This window comes from Argentina silus, assembly GCF_951799395.1.
Source record: "Argentina silus genome assembly, chromosome: 14".
NCBI lineage: Eukaryota > Metazoa > Chordata > Actinopteri > Argentiniformes > Argentinidae > Argentina > Argentina silus.
In genome coordinates, this window is record NC_139668.1 from 18133137 (window position 1) to 18153136 (window position 20000).

Genomic DNA, 20000 nt, shown 5'->3' on the forward strand with positions numbered 1-20000 from the left:
GGTTATGTGGCTGAAGACACAGTGGTCCAGTCTGGCAGCTATCTACGCTTCTCACATGCTCTATGTTCAGATCGAGACATACTTCCCTGTATGTGGCTGTGATTAAAAGTAGCAGGTGAACCTGTCCTCTCTCTCTCTCTCTCTCTCTCTCTCTCTCCCTCTCTCTCTCTCTCTGCAGACATAGAGGAGTATTCCCAAGAACAGATCTGCCATGTAAGACACACACACACACACACACACACCAATAACTTAAACACCTGCTACACACACACATTGTCCGTCAGACATGGTTGTGATAGTCCATGTATGTTCTCTCTTCTCTGTTGTAGGATCTTGTGACCTTCCTGGATAAGATGGTGAGTTCTGAACAACGATCACAAACATGTCCAAGGTCCTGACACAGACTGCTGACTGGATACAGCTGGATACAGCTCGCTCTCTCTCTCTCTCTCTCTCTCACTCCCTCTCTCTCTCTCTCTCACTCCCTCTCTTTCTCTCACTCTCTCTCTCTCTCTTTCTCTCACTCCCTCTCTCTCTCTCTCTCTCTCTCTCTCTCTCACTCCCTCTCTCTCTCTCTCAGGGTATTCCTCAAGTGACCCTGGTTGGTCATGATTGGGGCGGGGCTGTGGTCTGGAACATGGCACAGTGTTACCCTCAGAGAGTCAGGTATGACACACACATACACACACACACACACAGTATGTTGAGATTTTTTGTAAATAGAATGCTGAATAGAATGCTGTAGAAGGTACAGACAATTCGTTCTGAATTCAATTGGTTGAACCCTAACCCTAACCCAACCAACCATCACTAAGCTACAATGAAAATGCAAAGCTCCCAGTATAATGATGCAGGCCTTTGGAAATGTTGTATGAACCTACGCAGTTGTGGCTATCCAAACTATTTCTGCAATGGAAAATGTACAGTACCAGTCAAAAGTTTGGACACACCTTCTCATTCAATGTTCTTTATTTATTTTTTATTATTTTCTACATTGTAGATTAATATTGAAGACATCAATACTATGAAGGAACACATATGGAATTATGTAGTAAACAAAAAAGTGTTAAACAAACCAGAATATGTTTTATATTTTAGATTCTTCCAAGCCACCTTTTGCTTTGACGACAGCTTTGCACACTCTTGGCAAGGTGTGTCCCAACCTTTGACTGGTACTGTATGTATTTGGGTGTTTATGGAGCGTTTGTTAAGTTGTCCTTTAACTGGTCTTCTATCAGGGCGGTGGCGTCTCTGAACACCCCCCTGTTCCCTGTGGACCCCTCTGCACCTCCCATGGAACGACTGAAGGCAGTGCCCATATTTGACTACCAAATCTACTTCCAAAAGCCTGTAAGTGTGTGTGTGTGTGTGTGTGTGTGTGTGTGTGTATGTATCACCAACACATTAACCCATTTTAGCATTCCTCAGAAACCATTATCTGTCAAGTGTGTGTGTGTGTGTGTGTGTGTGTGTGTATGTATCACCAACATATTAACCCATTTTAGCATTCCTCAGAAACCTGTGTGTGTGTGTGTGTGTGTGTGTGTGTGTCACTGTTGTAAGGAAAATGATATAACAGGATAGTCCATGTGTGTAATAGGGAGTGGCAGAGGCCGAGATGGAGAAGAACTTGGAGAGGACTTTTAAAATCTTCTTCCAAGGGAGCGGAAAAGTGAGTACACACACTCACATATACACAACACACACACACACACACACACACACACACACACATAAATACTGTGTTTTTTCCCTCAGGAGAACGCTCCTTCTCTCAGCACTGCTGGAGTCTGTGCCAGAGGTGAGGGAGGAAGCCACATCTGGACTCTGATTGGAGGGCAGGGGATGGGGGGGGGGGGGGGGGGGGGATCACCCTATCAGTTCCTGTCTGTGTCAGGTGTTCCAGGTGTAGGGTGGGAGGTGGATGAAGGAGACAGTGGGACAAAGGGCAATACACAGAGGCAATGGAGTAGGTTTCTGTTTAGAGAGAGAGGGAGAGGGAGAGAGTGTGTGTGTGTGTGTGTGTGTGTGTGTGTGTGTGTGTGTGTGTGTGTGTGTGTGTGTGTGTGTGTGTGTGTGTGTGTGTGTGTGTGTGTGTGTTGCTATGACAGACATCACTGTGTTGTATAGGTGGTCTGTTTGTGGGCGTGCCAGACGAGGTGCCCAGGAGTTCCATCCTCAGTGAGGCAGCACTGAAGTTCTACGTCACCCAGTACAGTGAGAAAGGCTTCAGGTACACACACACTGAGACACACACACACAAAGACATAACTATGGCTATTAAAGACAGGTCAGTAATGTAGTAGTTTTGTTCCTCTTCCCAGGGGTCCGTTGAACTGGTACCGTAACATCGAGAGGAACTGGAGTTGGCTCTGCTCTCGGCCCAGGGCTAAGGTGTGTACATGGGGCTACAGTCAGACTTGGTGTGTGTGTGTGTGTGTGTGTGTGTGTGTGTGTGTGTGTGTGTGTGTGTGTGTGTGTGTGTGTGTGTGTGTGTGTGTGTGTGTGTGTGTGTGTGTGTGTGTGTGTGTGTGTGTGTGTGTGTGTGTGTGTGTGTGTGTGTGTGTGTGTGTGTGTGAATGCATGCATGTGAATGCGTGTGTGTGTTGTTCAATGACGTTGTTCTGTGCTGTGTCTCAGTTGCTGATGCCAGCTCTGATGGTGACCACTGGTAAAGACCCTGTACTGCTGCCTATCTTCTCCAAGGGCATGGAGAACATGGTGAGAACACACACACACACACACATCTATACTACTGTAGCATGTACACACATTTACACCTGTACACATGATTGAGATATATAATCACAACCTTTACACCTGCCTATATACATACTGTATGTTGACACAATTCTTTCTCATCGTTCTTACTTTTAGATCCCAAACCTGACCAGAGGACACATTGAGGAGTGTGGACACTGGACTCAGATGGAGAGGTGTGTGTGTGTGTGTGTGTGTGTGTGTGTGTGTGTGTGTGTGTGTGTGCGCGTGCGTGCGTGGGGGGGGGGGAGGGTATCGATCTATCCCAGCTGACCTCTGTAACTGTCCTCCTACAGTACATGCAGACACACACACACACACACACACATAGTAACCAGCGTTAGTAACCTTTGTCCCCTGAGCCCTGACCTCACACCTCTAAGCTCTGCTGAGGGATGTATATGTTTACATGACTACATAATGTTTAAGTGTGTATAAGTATATATATACGTGTGTGTGTTTCAGGCCGTCTGAGCTGAACGACATCCTCATCTCCTGGCTTCAGGACACTCACAGGAAGACTGGAGTTACCATGACACCCAAACTGTGAACATGGGAGGGAAGGAGGGAGTAAGAGAGGGAGGGAGGGAGGGAGGGAGAGACAGAGATGAGCAGGGAGGTAAAAAGAAAGGAGGAGAGGCATATGAGGAAGAAAGAGAGGAGGGGGTGGTTTTATTCATATCTTCTGTCATTTGAACAATGATTTAATCCAGTTATTGTCAAAATGACGAAAACTATGGGCCGTTTTAAGTCGACGTCAATTAATTTCACTGTCGTCACATTTCAGTCACATTATATGTATTGCCTCATTAACCCATAATAAACATAACTCTCTGACTTCCATATAGCTTGTCCTACTAACATATTTTTCTGCATAACATCCTATCACTTCTCTTCCCATTATATTTACATTTACATTACATTTATGGCATTTAGCAGACGCCTTTATCCAAAGCGACTTACAATAAATACATTTGTTTAAGTAAGTGAATCATCTATCCAACAGTCATCATAAGAAACATTAATCTATGCTAGGACCAGGGGCTGTTGGCAGTCACAATGCTAGAAGAAAGGAAGATTTTTTTCCAGGAGAGAAACTTGTACAGGGGGGGTAGTGGGGATGAAGAGGTCTTTAGGAGGGACCGTTAAGATGTAGCCTGAAGAGATGGAGGTCTTCAATCTACGGCAGAAGATAGGTAGTGACAGCCAAATTAGCAGAATGACATTACTCTGCAGCAGATTAGAAGTCACACCCCTGGACAGGGCACATAAAGGGCAGGAGGTCAATCAATGTGAAAACAAGCTCTGCCTTTGAGAGGATCAGCCTCGGCACCAAGGCTCTGCGCAGATTCACACAATCTGTCTTTACGATGGTGATTTGTAGATCAGTGATGATGTGCAGTGCATCGCTCCAGCCAATCGCTCCTCTCAATCGAGAAGATTCACTGACACCGACGCCATCTTGATGTTGGTCCTATTTTTCCCCCCGTCAGTTTGTGGGTGCGAAAGATTTCTTTCTTCTTTGCTTTCAGCCTTGTTTGAAACGACATGATGAGGCGCCTCCTGGTTCTGCCGACGGCGATGCCTGTTTGCATCAGTGATTTGTTTTGGTGGGTCGATTGAAAGTTTGCCGGGCAGAGATGGGGGTGGTCATGACTTGCAAATGACCTGGGCATGGGATTCATTTTCCACCAACAACAGCATTGCCATGAGAAAGTTACTTACAATTCGGCTAATGTCATGCACGCTTTTGATTGGACCACAAGTATGCACACACACACACACACACACACACACACACACACACACACTCAAGCACATTTTTCCACCTGAGGTGACTGTGTTGTGTTTTGTTATGCCTGATTTCCATTCCATCAGTGTTGGGATCTTGCTGTTTGAATGTCCTCTGTGTAAGTGTGCCCGTATACAAGACTGTGCCCTTGCCTGCAGATTAAAGCTGGTTGGTTTGTATGAGTTGTCTTCCTAATGCGCTCTCTGCTCAGGGTGGGGGGGAGGGGGGAGCAAGAAAAGAGGAGAGATAAAGAAAGGAAGAAACAGACATGACAAGGATATCACCTGCCAAGCATGTGTTCATTTGAAGCTGTGCTTTCTGTGTCTGTAAGAGGGGCCTGTTTCCTTCACCAGGAGTCAGTGATGGATTCAGTTAAGGTGAAAAGGGCCAAGTGGAGGGTGAGGGACTGGGTATTAAGAGAGGGGGGGGTGAGGGGAGGGGATGGGATAGAGGGAGGGGTGGGAGGAGGGGTGAGAGGAGAGGAGGAGAGTAGGGGTGAGGAGAGGAGAGGGGATAGGGAGGAGAGGATAGGAGAGGAGGAGTGGAGAGAGGAGAGGAGAGGAGAGGGGAGAGAGGAGTGGGTGATAATGATTTGGACAGGGTTACACAGGCTCTATATCACGGCGACAGCAAACCTCCCCTCCCACTCTGCATACACCTCTCTCTCTCTCTGTGGGTCACTGGGCCTAACCCTGTCACTCTAAAGGACACATTATCTGATTAGCATATTCATACTCCACAAAGTCTGTTTATGAGCCAAGTAGAATCTGTGTGTGTGTGTGTGTGTGTGTGTGTGTGTGTGTGTGTGTGTGTGTGTGTGTGTGTGTGTGTGTGTGCAGGGCCTCAGTTCTTGCCCTCGTGTTAAATAGAACTCCCACTCTCTGTCTCCCTGACTGAGCAACTGTGGGTGTGTGATAGATTGCAGAACACACACACACACACACACACCAAGCCTACATGCAGTCAGTCACCCTGTACGTGCACACATACTCACACAGCCCAGCAGACAGACCCAGGGCTGCAGCACAGCGATGGCTCCTGGACTCTTATTTATGATGACGCCCCGGTGGTGCAACACTGTTATTGTTTATAGAGACACTAGCTGTGTGTGTGTGTGTGTGCGCGTGTGTGTGTGTGCGTGCGCACAATACACTCAATGAGACAATAAAATGTTTATTCACAAACACATTTTCTGTTTATTCTTCAATACGGTTGAGAATTATAGTTGCATAAGTAATAATGATAATAATAAGAAATGATTCCCGTCTGTAATATACATGTAGAGATTAATACATAAAAGATTATATTTTTCTCTCTCCTGTTGTGAAACCTCAATGATGCTATTTATTGAACTCAATCTCCCATTAATTTAACACACATTCATATGAACACAATAGGAGAGAAGGCTCAGCGATCACGGCTTTCCTTTATTGGACCGCGTCTGTTCATTTCCCATCAGACACAAACCCACAAATACAGCAGATTAACATTCTGTTCCATGGTTCCTGTACACTTTCCTTTCACAAAGCTAAATAATTTAAAACAGTTGTTGTGTCATACAGCCCAGATTGCTCTCTCTCTCTCTCAGACACACACAACAACAACAACAACACATTTACATTTTGAGCAGGTTGTAAGATGCTGAAGGACTAAATTAAAAATGGATTTATAAAGTAAATATGTGATCCTTATATTGGTGTTTAGCCTGAGGCGTGAGATTAGGTGTGGCTAGGTGTGTTCAGAACAGTAATCGTTAAACGAGAGGCAGTTATTGATTAGTTATTGATCAGTTATTGATGAGGGAGTTTAATTGTCTGTTTGGAGGTTTATCATTCTGATCCCTAGAGAGATACGTGTCCCTTCCTGAGGGAGATCCATAGGCGGACTTGTCTGTGTGTGTGTGTGTGCACGCGTATGCCTGTGTATGTGTGTGTGTGTGTGTGTGTGTGTGTGTGTGCGCGCGCACGCGTATGCCTGTGTGTGTGTGTGTGTGTAGGCCTACGAAAACAACATTTGCACAGACAGTGTATTTATCTTAATTTCGGCTGTCCCTTTAGACTCTGTACTGCCAACAGGCTGCTCGCCAGAGACGCGTTCTGTTTACATCCTAAGCATACCCGTGGATGGTCAGTTTACATGTTATCTGTTATCTTCATGTACAGCCTAGGTTGCGTCCAATGCATCCAGCTGAGCCAGCTGGACTGAAATTGCAAGTCTTGAAAACACATCCAATTTAAAAAAGTGAGTCGAATTTAAAAACTTAGTCCAATTTAAACTACAGATACTTTATTTGAGGAGAGAAAATAAAAGATTGTTAGCAATACAGATATTTGAACAAATATAATAAAAAGGTAGCCTATTCAAAGTAATACTTGGACAGGGATTTTTATATAACTTTAAAACAACATTTGTTCTTATGGTTTTGCCTTTTTAGTTGAAGTGGACCGAGTGGAACTCTGTGTTGGTGCTGACTCCTGCTGGTGGAGAGGTGAACTGCAGGCCAGGCAGAGTCAGGGTAACTGCCACAACTGCCACTGTTACAGCTTCTTCTTTTCAAACAGCTCTCTCCATGTTGGCAGGATCTGGGCGTAGACCTTCTCAATCTAGAACCAATCAGAGGACAAGAGTTACTACAGCAAGATGCCTGGAGGGCTTACTCAGTAGAAGGAAGAAGGAAGCAAAGACAACTGGAGACAAAACCCACTCACCTCACCAGGTCTCCCAACGTCCCCACTAGGGGAGGCTGGTGGAGGTAGAAATCCGAGGACGGGCTCATTGTAATGGAGCACGGAACGGAATGAGGAATGGTATCAAACATGTGCATTACAATGAGCACGTCTTCAGATTTCTACCTCCACCAGCCTCCCCTGGTCCCCACACACACACGTAAATACACACACTTAGGCCTACACACTAAACCAACACATCCTCCTCCTCCTCCTCCCACACACACACACACACACACACACACATGCCCACCTGTGTGGACTTCTTGATGCCGTATCTGAAGAGTGTGGCCTGGTGTTCGCTGTTGTGAAACAGGATGTCGAAGGTGACCTCTCTACCCAGCATGTCGTCGATGGCGGGCTTCACCAGGGAGTGGAAGTCCCTGGGAGGAGAGGACTCATCCAGCATGTTGCTCACCTCAACCAGAAACATGATGACAGGTGAGCACCGAGTGTTAGGGATGAACATGAACACATACAGTGTTCCGCTGGTAGAGTGAGACAGATGTGTTAGTGTAGTGTAGTGTAGTGCTCTGTGTGTGTGCGTTCGTGCGTGCGTTCGTGTGTCTGTGCGAGTGTACGCGCGTGTATTACCTTGTAATTCTGTCCCATGAAGTCCACAGGATCCAGTTTAATTTCTGACTTCAGGGCTCGGCCAAACAGGAGAAGTTTTGCATCTGAGTCTACCAAACAAACAAATAAACAAACACACACACACACACACACACACACAGAGTTAACTCCTACTTTCCTGCATGTAACCCTGCCATCCAATGCATTTAACATGTTCCAGTGATCTTGCCCTTTCAGGGGATTAACTCCAATAACAAAACCTTTTCAGAGATAAAGCAGAAGGAATACACGTGTTGCAGTTCACCCTGTGTTTCCAAGACTGTGTAAGCAGGTGGACGCTGACAGACACACACCTCTGCAGGTGAGATGGGCCACGTAGGGAACCCCATCCCTCTCTCCATAGTAAACTCCAAAATGGGAAAAGTACTTATTTCCCGGGAACTCCAGTATATCTCCCGGGAAGAGCTGGGGGCGGGAACTTTTCTATGAGTCAGAGATTCAAAAAAATAAATAAAAATAAATAAACTAACGTGAGGACCACTCCGTTTTCTATAGTTTTCTAGTCTGGTTACAGGTTTCCTCCAAAAGACCTCGTTAGAAAATGGGTGGCTATGTTACCGTTACAAAAGCTGGTCACTGTACATGTATGAAATGACCACAGAAATGTATAAAATAATAACGTTCCAACTGATGTTCCTACCAGGCCCATGGGTGTCGGCTGTGTTGCTTCTCCTCTGTGAATCAAAACCCTGGTCACACACCCATTTACTCACGTACTGCACACACAACACACACACACACACGAAGAGAGCATCGAGATGAGCAGAGAGGGTTTATCATGGCGAGAGCCGTGCATCATAGGACACACACACACACACACACACACACACAGCTCATTGGAGCTGCTTTACATACAAGATCCTGTGATGTGCTTGTACTGAAGGTCACGGCTGGCTCACCCAAGCCGACCCAAGCCAGCCTCACCCCAGACAGCCAGCCACCCCTAGCCACCCCGGCTTACATCTACTTCTCTGTTTCTGTTCTTAGGAAACACCTGCTTATCACACAAAACCCCAGTCAGTCAGTCTCACACATACACACACACACACAGGGGGAGAGACGCTTCAGTAAAAGAAAGTCTTTATTTGAGAGTTGTTAAGGCACCATGTTCTTACAGAAAGGAAGTCAAGATTATTTTTTAGTTTTCTTTTCACCCATGAGGAGCTGAGTGGCACATGATGAGGTTAAAACCCTTTAACACTAACAGACCTTCATCATCATCATCATCATCATCATAACATGACAACCCCAGCCCTTATAAACCTCTCAGTGGCTCACTCAAGGGAACAGAGAGTATTGGATAAACTGTATTTGACAGAATAAAACATGAGCCCCCCTCCTTCAAATCACTGACTATGTAGAATATGTTATTATGTCCCAAGTCGAGATGGATGAGTTGGCTGGCTAACAGCATCAGGGGCAGGTTGCCCAAACTGACTGTTCACCCAGTCACCATGGCAGTTTCACCCAGTCACCATGGCAGTTTCACCCAGTCACCATGGCAGTTTCACCCAGTCACCATGGCAGTTTCAGAAAGAAGACATCTACCCATCCCTTCTCTTCTCTTCTCTAAGGAAGGATGTGTTACCACTGTCCTCTGCCAGAGAAAACATGTCAAATCATCAGACAGAATTACAAAATATATATATCATCATCGTCATCATCATCATCGTCGTCATCATCATCATCTGTTGAAAAAATAAATGCTTTATCAATAGATTCAAGAACTTGCTTTAACAACATTGCGGTTACACACACACACACACACTCACAAATCAAACACATGATTTTTTTGGCTACATCTCAATCAAAACATGGTTTTCCCAAACACTGCATTCCATGTCAATCAAATGCAACATCACCAATCGAAAAACATGAGAAATCGTAAACCCCACACACCCTTCCACACACAGCTGGCCCGCTAATGCCCAGAGTACAGCTGAGCGCTGCGTTCCTCACCCAGAGGTTAAATACAGTAAACAGCTGATGGGCCCCCGTGTCCCCGCCTCTACAGACCCCTGAGTTTAGCCCTGCTCCTCCCGCAGCCGAGAGTGCAACGAACAGGGTGTTCACCACTTTAACTACAGTCAGTACGCACACACACACACACACGCACACACACACACACACACACACACACACTTCTCGCTCTCTCTCTCGCTCTTTCTCTCTCTCCTGCCCCCCCCCACCCACCCACCCACCCACCCACATACCTCCCTCTTGGCTACATGTCCCCGTCTCCCTGCGTGAGCGTGCACACACTCACACACACACACACACACACACACACACACTCGCACGCACACGCGCACGCGCTCACGCGCACACGCGCACACACACACACACACACACACACACACACACACACACACACACACACACACACACACACACACACTTCTCTCTCTCACGCTCGCTCGCTCTTTCTCTCTCTCCTGGTCCGCCCTCCCCCTCCTCTCCCCCCCCCCCGCCCCTCCCTCCGGGCTACATGTCCCCCTCCCCCTGACTGTGGCTGTCCGTCTGCGAGTCCTTGGCCCAGTCCTGGCCGTTGTGCGGGCCGGCGTGCTTGTCCCAGGCGTCCGTGTTGTGCCCGTGTTTCCTCTGGTGGCGTTTGTAGTTGTCCCAGTGCCCCGTGGTGTAGGGGCACTCGGCGCAGGCGTACGGCTTCTCGCCCGTGTGGCGCAGCATGTGCCTCTTCAGGTTCATGCTCTGGTTGCAGGAGTACCCGCACACGCCGCAGTGGAACGGCTTGGCGCCCGAGTGGATCCGCTCGTGGCGCCGCAGGTTGGCGAGGTTCCCGCAGGCGTAGCTGCAGGCGGGGCACTGGTAGGGCTTCTCGCCCGTGTGGACCCGGAGGTGGCGCTTCAGGTTGTCCAGGTGCGCCGAGGCGTAGGGGCAGTGGGGGCAGCGGTGGGGTTTCTCCCCGCTGTGCGTGTGCGCGTGGCGGGCCAGGTGGTTGGGGTAGTGGGACAGGAAGGGGCAGGAGGGGCAGCGGTAGAGCTTGGTGACCCCGCGGCGGTGGCCCGGGCTGGGGTTGGGGCTGCAGGGGGCTGGCTCTTTGGAGAGGAGATCCAGGGAGCATCGGGTGCACACCTGGCCTCCCTCCCCGTCCTCCCCTGTCTCCCCTGTCTCCCCCTCTCCCTCCCCCTCCAGGGCCAGGCCACAGGCGCGGCAGCAGAGGGGGAAGAGGAGGTCTGGGAGGGGGGCAGAGGGAGAGCCTAGACCCCCCAACGTCTGGAGGAAGCCAGAGTCCTCAGTGACACGCAGAGTCAGGTCTGATACCACCGCATCTGTCAAGAGAGGAGAGAACACATTTAATGTTTATCTAACACAGTAATACACACATAGCCACATGCACGCGCACACACACACACACACATGCGCGCACACACACGCACACACACACACACACACACACACAGTAACCAGCCAACCGCACAGACTCTCTTCCTCTTTCAGTGGGATTCAGTTTCAGGAAGTCTCTCCAATCAGCACTTCCCCTTTTTTAACTCAGCATGATGCACAATTCCTCTTCACATGTTCAAGCAAAACAACTCAAAACAGCTCAAGCACCTCAGTAAGCAGGTTGTGGAGTACCTTTAGCATGAGTGTGTGTGTGTGTGTGTATATCGCCCTGTGAGCTTTGTGTGTCTAAATAAATGCATTTGTGTAAGCATTAGCTCACCTGTGTGTATGCTCTCATTCAGTCAACACTGGCTAGACACTGTGTGTGTGTGTGTGTGTGTGTGTTACCATACCTTCTTCCCTTTCTCCGCGCGCGTTGCGTCGCCTGGAGCGTTTCTTCTCCTTCTCCCTGCGCTGCGGCCTCTCCTGAGTGTGCATGCGTTGGTGCCTCCGGAGGTTGCCCAGGGAACTGCAGGCGTAGCTGCACTGGGGGCAGCAGTAGGGTTTCTCCCCGGTGTGCGTGCGCGTGTGTCTCTGCAGGTTGACCCGCTGCGCCGAGGCGTAGGGGCAGTGGGGGCAGCGGTAGGGCTTCTCCCCGTCGTGCGTCCTCATGTGGCGTTTGAGGTGGTTGGAGTAGCGGGAGGAGAAGCTGCAGAGGGAACACGAGAACAGCTTCGAGACTCCGCCCCCTCCGGCCTTCCTCCTCCTCCTCCTTCGCCCGACGCCGGGCTCCTCCCTCTGTGCGGTGTCCTCGGCCGTGAGCGATTCCGATTGGGCGCCCTCCTCGCACGTCAGGCAGTAGAATCCCGTCTCCAGGTCTAGGCCCGCCCCGAGGTCGAGGCCCGCCCCTAGAGGGGTGTCCTCCAGCAGTTGGCCACACCCCCTGCAAGAGAGGAATCCTGGGAAGGCGGAGTCCTCCTCGGGCACCGCTGGGTCCTCCTCGTCACTCAGAGAGAAGACTGCCATACCTGGGGGGGGGGGGGGGGGGGGGGGGAGGGGAGTCAGTGAGTGAGTGAGGTAAGTGAGTCAGTAAGATGAATGAGTCAGTGAGTGAATGAGTCAGTGAGGTGAGTGGGTCAGTGAGGTGAGTGAGTCAGTCAGTAAGGTGAGTGAGCCAGTGAGTAAAGTGAATGAGTCAGTGAGTGAGTCAGTAAGTAAAGTGAGTCAGTGAGTCAGTGAGTAAAGTGAGTGAGTGAGTCAGTGAGTAAAGTGAGTGAGTGAGTCAGTGAGTAAAGTGAGTGAGTGAGTCAGTGAGGTGAGTGAGTCAGTAAGATGAGTGAGTGAGTCAGTGAGTAAAGTGAGTGAGTGAGTCAGTGAGTAAAGTGAGTGAGTGAGTCAGTGAGGTGAGTGAGTCAGTAAGATGAGTGAGTGAGTCAGTGAGTAAAGTGAGTGAGTGAGTCAGTGAGTAAAGTGAGTGAGTGAGTCAGTGAGTAAAGTGAGTGAGTGAGTCAGTGAGGTGAGTGAGTCAGTAAGATGAGTGAGTGAGTCAGTGAGTAAAGTGAGTCAGTGAGTAAAGTGAGTCAGTGAGAGGTGAATCAATGAGTCTCACTAACCAGTGTCTCTGTCCAGTCCCATGATCTCGGTGTCCTCAAACTCCAGCTCTCCGCTGAGGAGGAAGTCACTCTCCAGGCCCAGGCAACCCGGATCACACACGACCCCCACATCCTCCAGTTCCACTACAAAGACAAAGACAAAGACACACACACACACACACACCACTCTTGTTTGAGCACACCCTATGACCACATTGTGGGATGACTGAGAAGATAGTGAGTGAAGAGAGAGGGGGAGGACATGAAGAGAGGAGGGAGGGGAAGAGAGAGAGACAGAAGGGAAGAGGGAGTGATGGTAAGAATCTGAGCAACGGAAGGAAGTGAGTGAGTGGGAAGGCAGGGAGGAGAGGAAAGGGAGGGGGACAGGCAACTCGTAGGCAACTGAAGAGAGATAGGAGTAGGAGGGGAGAGAGAAGTTGAGGGTGGGGGTGGGACAGGGAGAGGGAAAGAGAGGGTAATGGAGGCTAGTGAAAGGACAGAGGGAGAGACAAGGTAGGCTAAACCTATTAAAGCAGTGAAAGGGAGGGTGGAGAGAGAGAGAGAGAGAGAGAGAGAGAGGAGGTGGGGAATGAGGGGTAGAGCGGTGAGACAGGAGGGAAGGGGAGAGGATGACAAGAAAAGAAAGGAAGAGTAGCAAGAGGAAGAGAGAGAGAGAGAGAGAGAAAGGTCAGGCAGGGGTGACAGCCATACCCAGGTTTAGAGGATGTGGAGACAGGAAGCAGAGAAGAGGAAGAGAGGAAGTGGGGAGTCCAGCACAGACATGGCACTCAGGATAAGATAGCTCTAGCTCTCTCTCTTTCTCTCTCTCTCACATGGGAAAGAGAGGATGAGATAACTTAACACTCACCCACACTTCGAGAAACTGGCTAAAGAAGAGGGCTATCATCACCAGTCATATGATCACTAAGAGCAAACAGGGGCTTATGAGGTAGAACTGCATATTATGGAATCTATCATCTAAAGCCACAATAGAAGGTCGATCCGGCCGGCCGAGGTGTTCAAACCGGTTAATCTGGAGTGAAAACATGATCACCCTGTAGAAACACCCAACAGCACCAAGCAAGCAATCTCACATGCCATCAGCTAGGGATGATTTTCCTACAGTACAGCTCCCGAAACCAAACACTGTGAAACAGGGATGACATGTCTGATCGTGAGGAGAAATCTGACAACAGTTCAGTGCAGTGGACATAGCTGGATATGAAAAAGTTTGAGCAGAAATAGCGAGCAGAAACCTTGGCTGTACTTACATTTCACGGGCTGTGGATTCGACTGCTTTCTTCTAGGCATCGTCCTTCTTTGTCTCTCACGCAGTCACTGTTCCTGTGGGCGACTCCAACTCAGTTCATTCCCCTATTCTGTCATCTTCCTCTTCCTCCAACGGACAACGCAGATCGGTCTCATCACAAACACCATGAGCAGACTCACCGCACACTACTGCCTCCTCCAACCAGCGATAATGTAGCTGGCGCGGCTAGTTAGCTAATAAGCGGTGGTTTCAGAGGGAACAAATCAGGAAGAAAAATGCTAAGTAAGGCAAATTCATCTATGGAAGTCTAAATATACAATACAAGCTAGTCTAAAACCACCCAACAGTGTCAGATCAGAGATAATTTGGGTGTAAATAGCCTCTTCTTACTTTACCGGGGATCCATTGTGTACACACTGCCGCTTATTTCCTGGAGTGGCGTCATTGCAGCAATGACTCATGGGTGTTGTAGTCTTCGAACACAGTCCCTTGCAGCGATATCCACACATTCATGACCCACGCCCAGCTCAACCTGTTTCCCTTTATCAAGTGATGCAACGCATACAGACATAGATAATATAGTTTGAAATGTTTGTTTCGCCATCTCCCCTTTAGTTGTTCTTCCATCTTTGAAAATGATCAAGCTTAGATCCAGTGGTATAATCCAATGACTGTATTATCATCATAGCATGGAAGACATCAAGACCAGAGATAAGAGATATTGTGAAACAGAACTGAGAACCAACACCTTGGAAGCGCCGTTGATTTTGTATTGTTGGGTGTGTGTGTGTGGGGGTGGGGGTGGGGGTGGGGGTGAGTGTGTGTGTGGGGGGGGTGCGTGTTTGGTGAGATGGTGGTTTTAAGTGCTAAATAGATAGACATAGTATATGGACCTACAGTAAATACAAACATGAGATTAAACATTCAAACATGCCCCCGAAATATCAACTTTTTTAAAAAAAATTTTTAACTTTTGATTGGGTGGGCAAGACACACGTTTCGGGTGGGCTGAGCCCCCCACCTGCCCATAGCTTTGACTGTTTATCCTCATATTAAACTTAGCACCCCTCTAATCCAGCTCATCAGTGCCCCCCCCCCCCCCCCCCATTCTGAATAAAGAAGAGACAGCTCACTCACCTGTGTTTCTAATAGTGTATTAATGTATTCACATTTTTCAAAACTATATTCTATATTGTCCATTCAGTATCTACAGACTATTCTACATATATAATGATAAACATGATAATGAGAGTCGGTTTAGTCAAATGTGGTTTTATGATGTCATGGTGGGGGGGGGGGGGGGGGGGGGGGTAGGGGGGGGGGGGGGGTAGGGAGGGGGTGGTGTGTGTGGGGGGGTTGGGAGGGGGTGTAGGGAGGGGGAGGTGTGTGTGTGGGGGTTGGGAGGGGGTGTAGGGAGGGGGAGGTGTGTGTGTGGGGGGGGAGTAGGGAGGTGTGTGTGTGGGGGTTGGAAGGGGGTGTAGGGAGGGGGAGGTGTGTGGGGGGGGTAGGGAGGGGGGAGGTATGTGTGGGGGGTGTAGGGAGGGGGAGGCGTGTGTGTGTGGGGGGGGGAGGGTAGGGAGGGGGAGGTGTGTGTGTGGGGGGGGTAGGGAGGGGGAGGTGTGTGTGTGGGGGGGGGGGGGTAGGGAGGGGGAGGTGTGTGTGTGTGTGGGGGGGGGGGTAGGGAGGAGGAGGTGTGTGTGTGTGTGGGGGGGGGGGGTAGGGAGGGGGAGGTGTGTGTGTGGGTGTGGGGGGGTAGGGAGGGGGAGGTGTGTGTGTGGGTGGATCTCTATGTGAAGTAATTCAAGATGTTTGTTAGTTATTGATAATACCTTGATGATTGGTCAGACACAAACTCCTACACACACACTATTGTTCTTCAGTATGACCTCTGTACGACCTCTGTACTGTACGACCTCTTCTGCATGAATGAGAAGGAGGGAAAGAGAGAGAGAAAGAGAGAGAGAGAAAAAGGAGAAGGAGAGAGAGAGAGAGAGAGAAAGGAGAAGGAGAGAGAGAGAGAGAAAGGAGAAGGAGAAGGAGAGAGAGGGAGAGAGAGAAAGGAGAAGGAGAAGGAGAGAGAGGGAGAGGGAGAGCGAGAGAAGGAGAGAGCGAGAGAGAGAGACATGAGTGATAGCTGTATTGTTCTGATAAGTTGACTGATGTTATGTACAGTATATTGTTAGTGATTAATTGAACATATTGGACACAAAGAACTATTAAAACAACAAAACAATGTCAGGTCAAGTGAGTGCTGACCCAGTTTTTTGTCCAAGTCCACAGATACAGCAGGTTGGGCCTATGACCCAGCTGTTAGTCCCCTCTGCCTCTGGGGGGCGGTAGAGAGCGGTCTCATCCACTGAATGAAGTGCCACTAAAATGAGTCAGGGAAGAAAACAGGATAAACTGACTCACAACTGAGTTCCTGGTCTCTCACATGCAAGAGTCACTAATCACAGTCACATCCTGTTTGCAGGACATGTGGAGTGTTCTGTGTGAAGGGGTGTGGTCTTGGGCTGGTCGCTCCGCCCACTCTGCATTTGCAGGTTGAAAGGTGAGCTGTCCATCCGTCACACCCTGATGATGCTGATGGAGGAGGAGTTTCTGTGGAGCTGACAGAGACAGAGGAGATCCCTGACACACACGCACAAACAGTCCAACGCTATGAAACACTCCATAACCCCCCCCCACACACACACACACACACACACACACACACACACACACACACACACACACACACAAACACACACAGACACACAGTTATATGCTAGAGGCTGCAGATTCAAAGGGAGTGTGTGTGTGTGTGTGTGTGTGTGTGTGTGTGTGTGTGTCTGCGTGTGTCTGCGTGTTTGTGTGTGTGTGTGTGTGCTGAGGTTTTGGTTGTCACCTTGCCCCCCTGCACCTCCCCATTGTGGTAGAGTGGCGTGCTCTCTGCTGAGGTCACCCTGGTGTTGTAATAAGATGGAGCGGCCCGAACGGGGGGGCGCTTGGGTTTGTCCTTGGAGTCGTTGTCTTTAATGATGTCATACTGTCGACAGAACAGAGCTATCACCGCTGGAATGGAGACAGAGGGTGAAGCAGGTTAAAACACACACACACACACACACACACACAGACACACACACACACACACACACACACACACACACACACACATGCAGAGGCGTCACGCTCATAGGGGCCACAAAGGAACGTGCCCCCTCAGATTTTTCCTGTTTTCCAATTTCTCTGATGTTAAATGAACGACTGAACTTAATTTTAAAGCCCATGTTTTATAATAACTATTAAAATGAATGACAGCCGTTCTTGTGCGGAATGGGCACACTGACCGGACAAAGGCAAAGATTACCCCCCCCTATTCCCCCTGGTAAGTGGTTCCTTCCAAATTGCAGAGTAAAGGGATGCTATGGCAGGACTCTACAGTGGTGCGTGCAATATCATCACACACAGGGGAGGAGAGAGTGTATTGACACACACAGCGTATAATTTGATTTGAGCTGCCGGTGGGTGGGCAGGAGGAGGATTTGTGAGTGAATTTGATCAAGCCATGCAGCCTATTTATTCCCTCTTGATGAAGATTAAATGAAACAAAACATATTTCTCTGTGACACCATTTGCCACCTAGCAGTTGTAGGATGTACATATTTCTCTGTAACACCATTTGCCACCTAGCAGTTGTAGGATGTACATATTTCTCTGTAACACCATTTGCCAACTAGCAGTTGTAGGACGGTGTGATTATGGCTCCAGGTTGCAGGAAAAAGCGGTTTGAAAAGTGCAACATTTTCCAACTTACAGAGGGTGTCCTTCCTCACACACACACACACACAGACATGCACGAATTCACAAACACACACGCGCATACACACACACACACACAGACCTGCCCACAGTAGTAGCACAGTAGTGACGATAAGCAGCTCTCCAGTCTGTAGGTGGTGGGTCAGGTCCAGCCCCTCCATGGTCGGGTCATCTGGAGGGAAGGAAGAACAGGGGAGGCAAACGTTTGTGCACATTTAGCACTGAATTAGTGTGCTTGCATGTCTCTGTGTGTGTGTGTGTTTGTACATTTGTGCATGTATGTATGTGTGTGTGTGTGTGTGTGTGTGCGTGTGTACAATACCGTGGTCAATGACTCCAGCTGGGTAGTGGTCAGTCTTCTCCAGGGTTCGGAAGTGGACAGTGGGACTGGGCTGGCTGTCTTCCTGAAACCCGATTGACTGCACCTATATATATAATATACACCATTTACCTGATGCTTGCAGTGAGTGCATACATTTCAGTATACGTGGTCCCAGCGGGAATCAAACCCACAACCTAAGCGTTGTTAGCGCCATGCTCTACCAACTGAGCCACAGAGGACCACCACCTGGGAGGCAACACACACTCCTTCCAGACCAGAAGCACACACACACACACACCATCACACACACCACCGTTCGTTCCTGACCCGTCACCGTGCCTGTGTTCTGTCTCACCTGTACACTGTAGTGAGTGTCTTCATCCAGGTCCCACAACACACACGCTCGACTCGAGGTGTTCACCTCACGGATGGAACGCTGCATCAGCCCATCCTGCCTCTATACACACACACACACACACACACACACACACACACACACACACACACACACGCAACCAAAAGTGTTGAATACAGCTTATTTTTCAATCTGACATACTAGCTCACAAACACACACACTCAGGCACACAGGCACGCACACACAAACACACACACACACACACACATATATACAGTACACACACACCCACACCCACAGCCACACCCACTCACACACACACACACAAACATACACACACACACACACACACACACACACACACACACACACACACACACACACACACACACACACACACACCTGCTGGGTGATGACGTATCCTATCACGATGTCTCCCAGCGGAACACTCCAGGTCACAGTGGCAGAATCAGCTCTCAGCTGGGTCACAGACACGTTCACCGGGGCTGCTGGCACAGCTGTTATTACACAGTAATAACACTCTTATGACACACCTGCTAAACACCCATTACACTTACAAAACACAAGTCAGAGAAAAGTGATTGAAGATCAACTTAGATGTGAATGCAGTTCATGAATGAGTGTATTGGACTTCACACTGCTGAAAACAGGACTGCCACCTCACACTCCTGGACCTGGTCCTCTGTATTCCCAAGACACGTGACGCTCACCAACATACCAGATGTTAACCAGCTACGCCACGAAAAGCTAGCAGTTCAATGGCACAGGTGGAGGTATTTCAACTTGAAGCGTGAGTTGATCACCTGAGGATCAGCCTCCTCTCTGAGTCTGACGTACGGTACCAGTCAAAGGTTTGGACACACCTTGCCAAGACTGTGCAAAGCTGTCATCAAAGCAAAAGGTGGCTACTTTGAAGAATCTAAAATATAAAACATATTCTGGTTTGTTTAACACTTTTTTGTTTACTACATAATTCCATATGTGTTCCTTCATAGTTTTGATGTCTTCAATATTAATCTACAATGTAGAAAATAATAAAAATAAAGAAAAACCATTGAATGAGAAGGTGCGTCCAAACTTTTGACTGGTACCGTATCTATAGCTTTATAATGCAAGTTGAGGAACTCAGATTACAAAATAACACCAGTCCAGTGGTCCAAAATAACACCAGTCCAGTGGTCCAAAATAACACCAGTCCAGTGGTCCAAAATAACACCAGTCCAGTGGTCCAAAACATGCCCTCTGACAGGGCTCTGCTCCTGTCCCACCAGTGTGCCGCCACAAGCTGCTCTCTGGGACCACATGACAGGTCCTGTCAGGTGATTTCTACATAATAGCCTCTATGCAGCAGGTTGTGTGCTGATGGGTAATATGCAAATGTCT

The 20000-nt window shown here is 48.8% G+C and overlaps 4 protein-coding genes across 6 annotated transcripts in view; 1 reads left to right on the forward strand and 3 right to left on the reverse strand.

The window, feature by feature from the left end:
* ephx2 (epoxide hydrolase 2, cytoplasmic) overlaps positions 1–3356 on the forward strand; it is a 7872-nt gene extending 4516 nt beyond the window's left edge. The window contains exons 9-19 of the mRNA XM_083684676.1: positions 179–213; positions 330–356; positions 581–666; positions 1239–1350; positions 1601–1672; positions 1759–1801; positions 2131–2233; positions 2325–2394; positions 2641–2721; positions 2878–2936; positions 3226–3356. Coding sequence (XP_083540802.1) covers positions 179–213; positions 330–356; positions 581–666; positions 1239–1350; positions 1601–1672; positions 1759–1801; positions 2131–2233; positions 2325–2394; positions 2641–2721; positions 2878–2936; positions 3226–3310 — 773 coding nt within the window. The 3' untranslated portion in view covers positions 3311–3356. The remainder of the gene's footprint in view (positions 1–178; positions 214–329; positions 357–580; positions 667–1238; positions 1351–1600; positions 1673–1758; positions 1802–2130; positions 2234–2324; positions 2395–2640; positions 2722–2877; positions 2937–3225) is intronic.
* A 3460-nt stretch (positions 3357–6816) lies between these two features.
* plaat1l (phospholipase A and acyltransferase 1-like) lies at positions 6817–8693 on the reverse strand. Its single transcript, XM_083684686.1, has 5 exons — positions 8552–8693; positions 8205–8334; positions 7873–7961; positions 7532–7696; positions 6817–7155 (listed from the first exon to the last, which is right to left on the reverse strand). Exons 1-5 carry the CDS (start codon positions 8558–8560, stop codon positions 7090–7092), a joined length of 459 nt encoding a protein of 152 aa, XP_083540812.1. The 5' UTR covers positions 8561–8693; the 3' UTR covers positions 6817–7089.
* A 1438-nt stretch (positions 8694–10131) lies between these two features.
* On the reverse strand, positions 10132–14534 carry znf513b (zinc finger protein 513b). Of its 3 annotated transcripts, none has more exons than XM_083684681.1 (5): positions 14120–14534; positions 13943–13994; positions 12870–12992; positions 11670–12284; positions 10132–11201 (listed from the first exon to the last, which is right to left on the reverse strand). In XM_083684681.1, the coding sequence occupies exons 2-5, from the start codon at positions 13947–13949 to the stop codon at positions 10396–10398; spliced, it is 1551 nt and encodes a 516-aa protein (XP_083540807.1). In that variant the 5' UTR covers positions 13950–13994; positions 14120–14534; the 3' UTR covers positions 10132–10395. The 3 variants fall into 3 exon arrangements, with proteins under 3 accessions (XP_083540807.1, XP_083540806.1, XP_083540805.1); XM_083684680.1 differs by lacking the exon at positions 13943–13994 and having other exon boundaries at positions 14120–14351; positions 14509–14528; XM_083684679.1 differs by lacking the exon at positions 13943–13994.
* A 2151-nt stretch (positions 14535–16685) lies between these two features.
* fndc4b (fibronectin type III domain containing 4b) lies at positions 16686–19333 on the reverse strand (the record flags this gene model as incomplete). Its single annotated transcript, XM_083684245.1, has 7 exons — positions 16686–16727; positions 17006–17172; positions 18002–18091; positions 18242–18344; positions 18597–18698; positions 18999–19114; positions 19282–19333. 7 exons carry the CDS (start codon positions 19331–19333, stop codon positions 16686–16688), a joined length of 672 nt encoding a protein of 223 aa, XP_083540371.1.
* Between the last annotated feature and the right edge of the window lie 667 nt (positions 19334–20000).

Bases quoted from the DNA above. Each gene is read 5' to 3' on its own strand.
- plaat1l (XM_083684686.1), bottom strand. The intron at 7,962-8,204 runs GTGTGTGTCTGT...TTTGTTTGGTAG, and splicing joins GGCCCATCTCACCTGCAGAG to ACTCAGATGCAAAACTTCTC. The intron at 7,156-7,531 runs GTGGGCATGTGT...GATTGGTTCTAG, and splicing joins GCATCAAGAAGTCCACACAG to ATTGAGAAGGTCTACGCCCA.
- znf513b (XM_083684679.1), bottom strand. From the start codon at position 14,159: ATGCCTAGAAGAAAGCAGTCGAATCCACAGCCCGTGAAAT. The intron at 12,993-14,119 runs GTAAGTACAGCC...TTGTCTTTGTAG, and splicing joins GAATCCACAGCCCGTGAAAT to TGGAACTGGAGGATGTGGGG. The intron at 11,202-11,669 runs GTATGGTAACAC...CTCTCTTGACAG, and splicing joins GCGCGGAGAAAGGGAAGAAG to ATGCGGTGGTATCAGACCTG.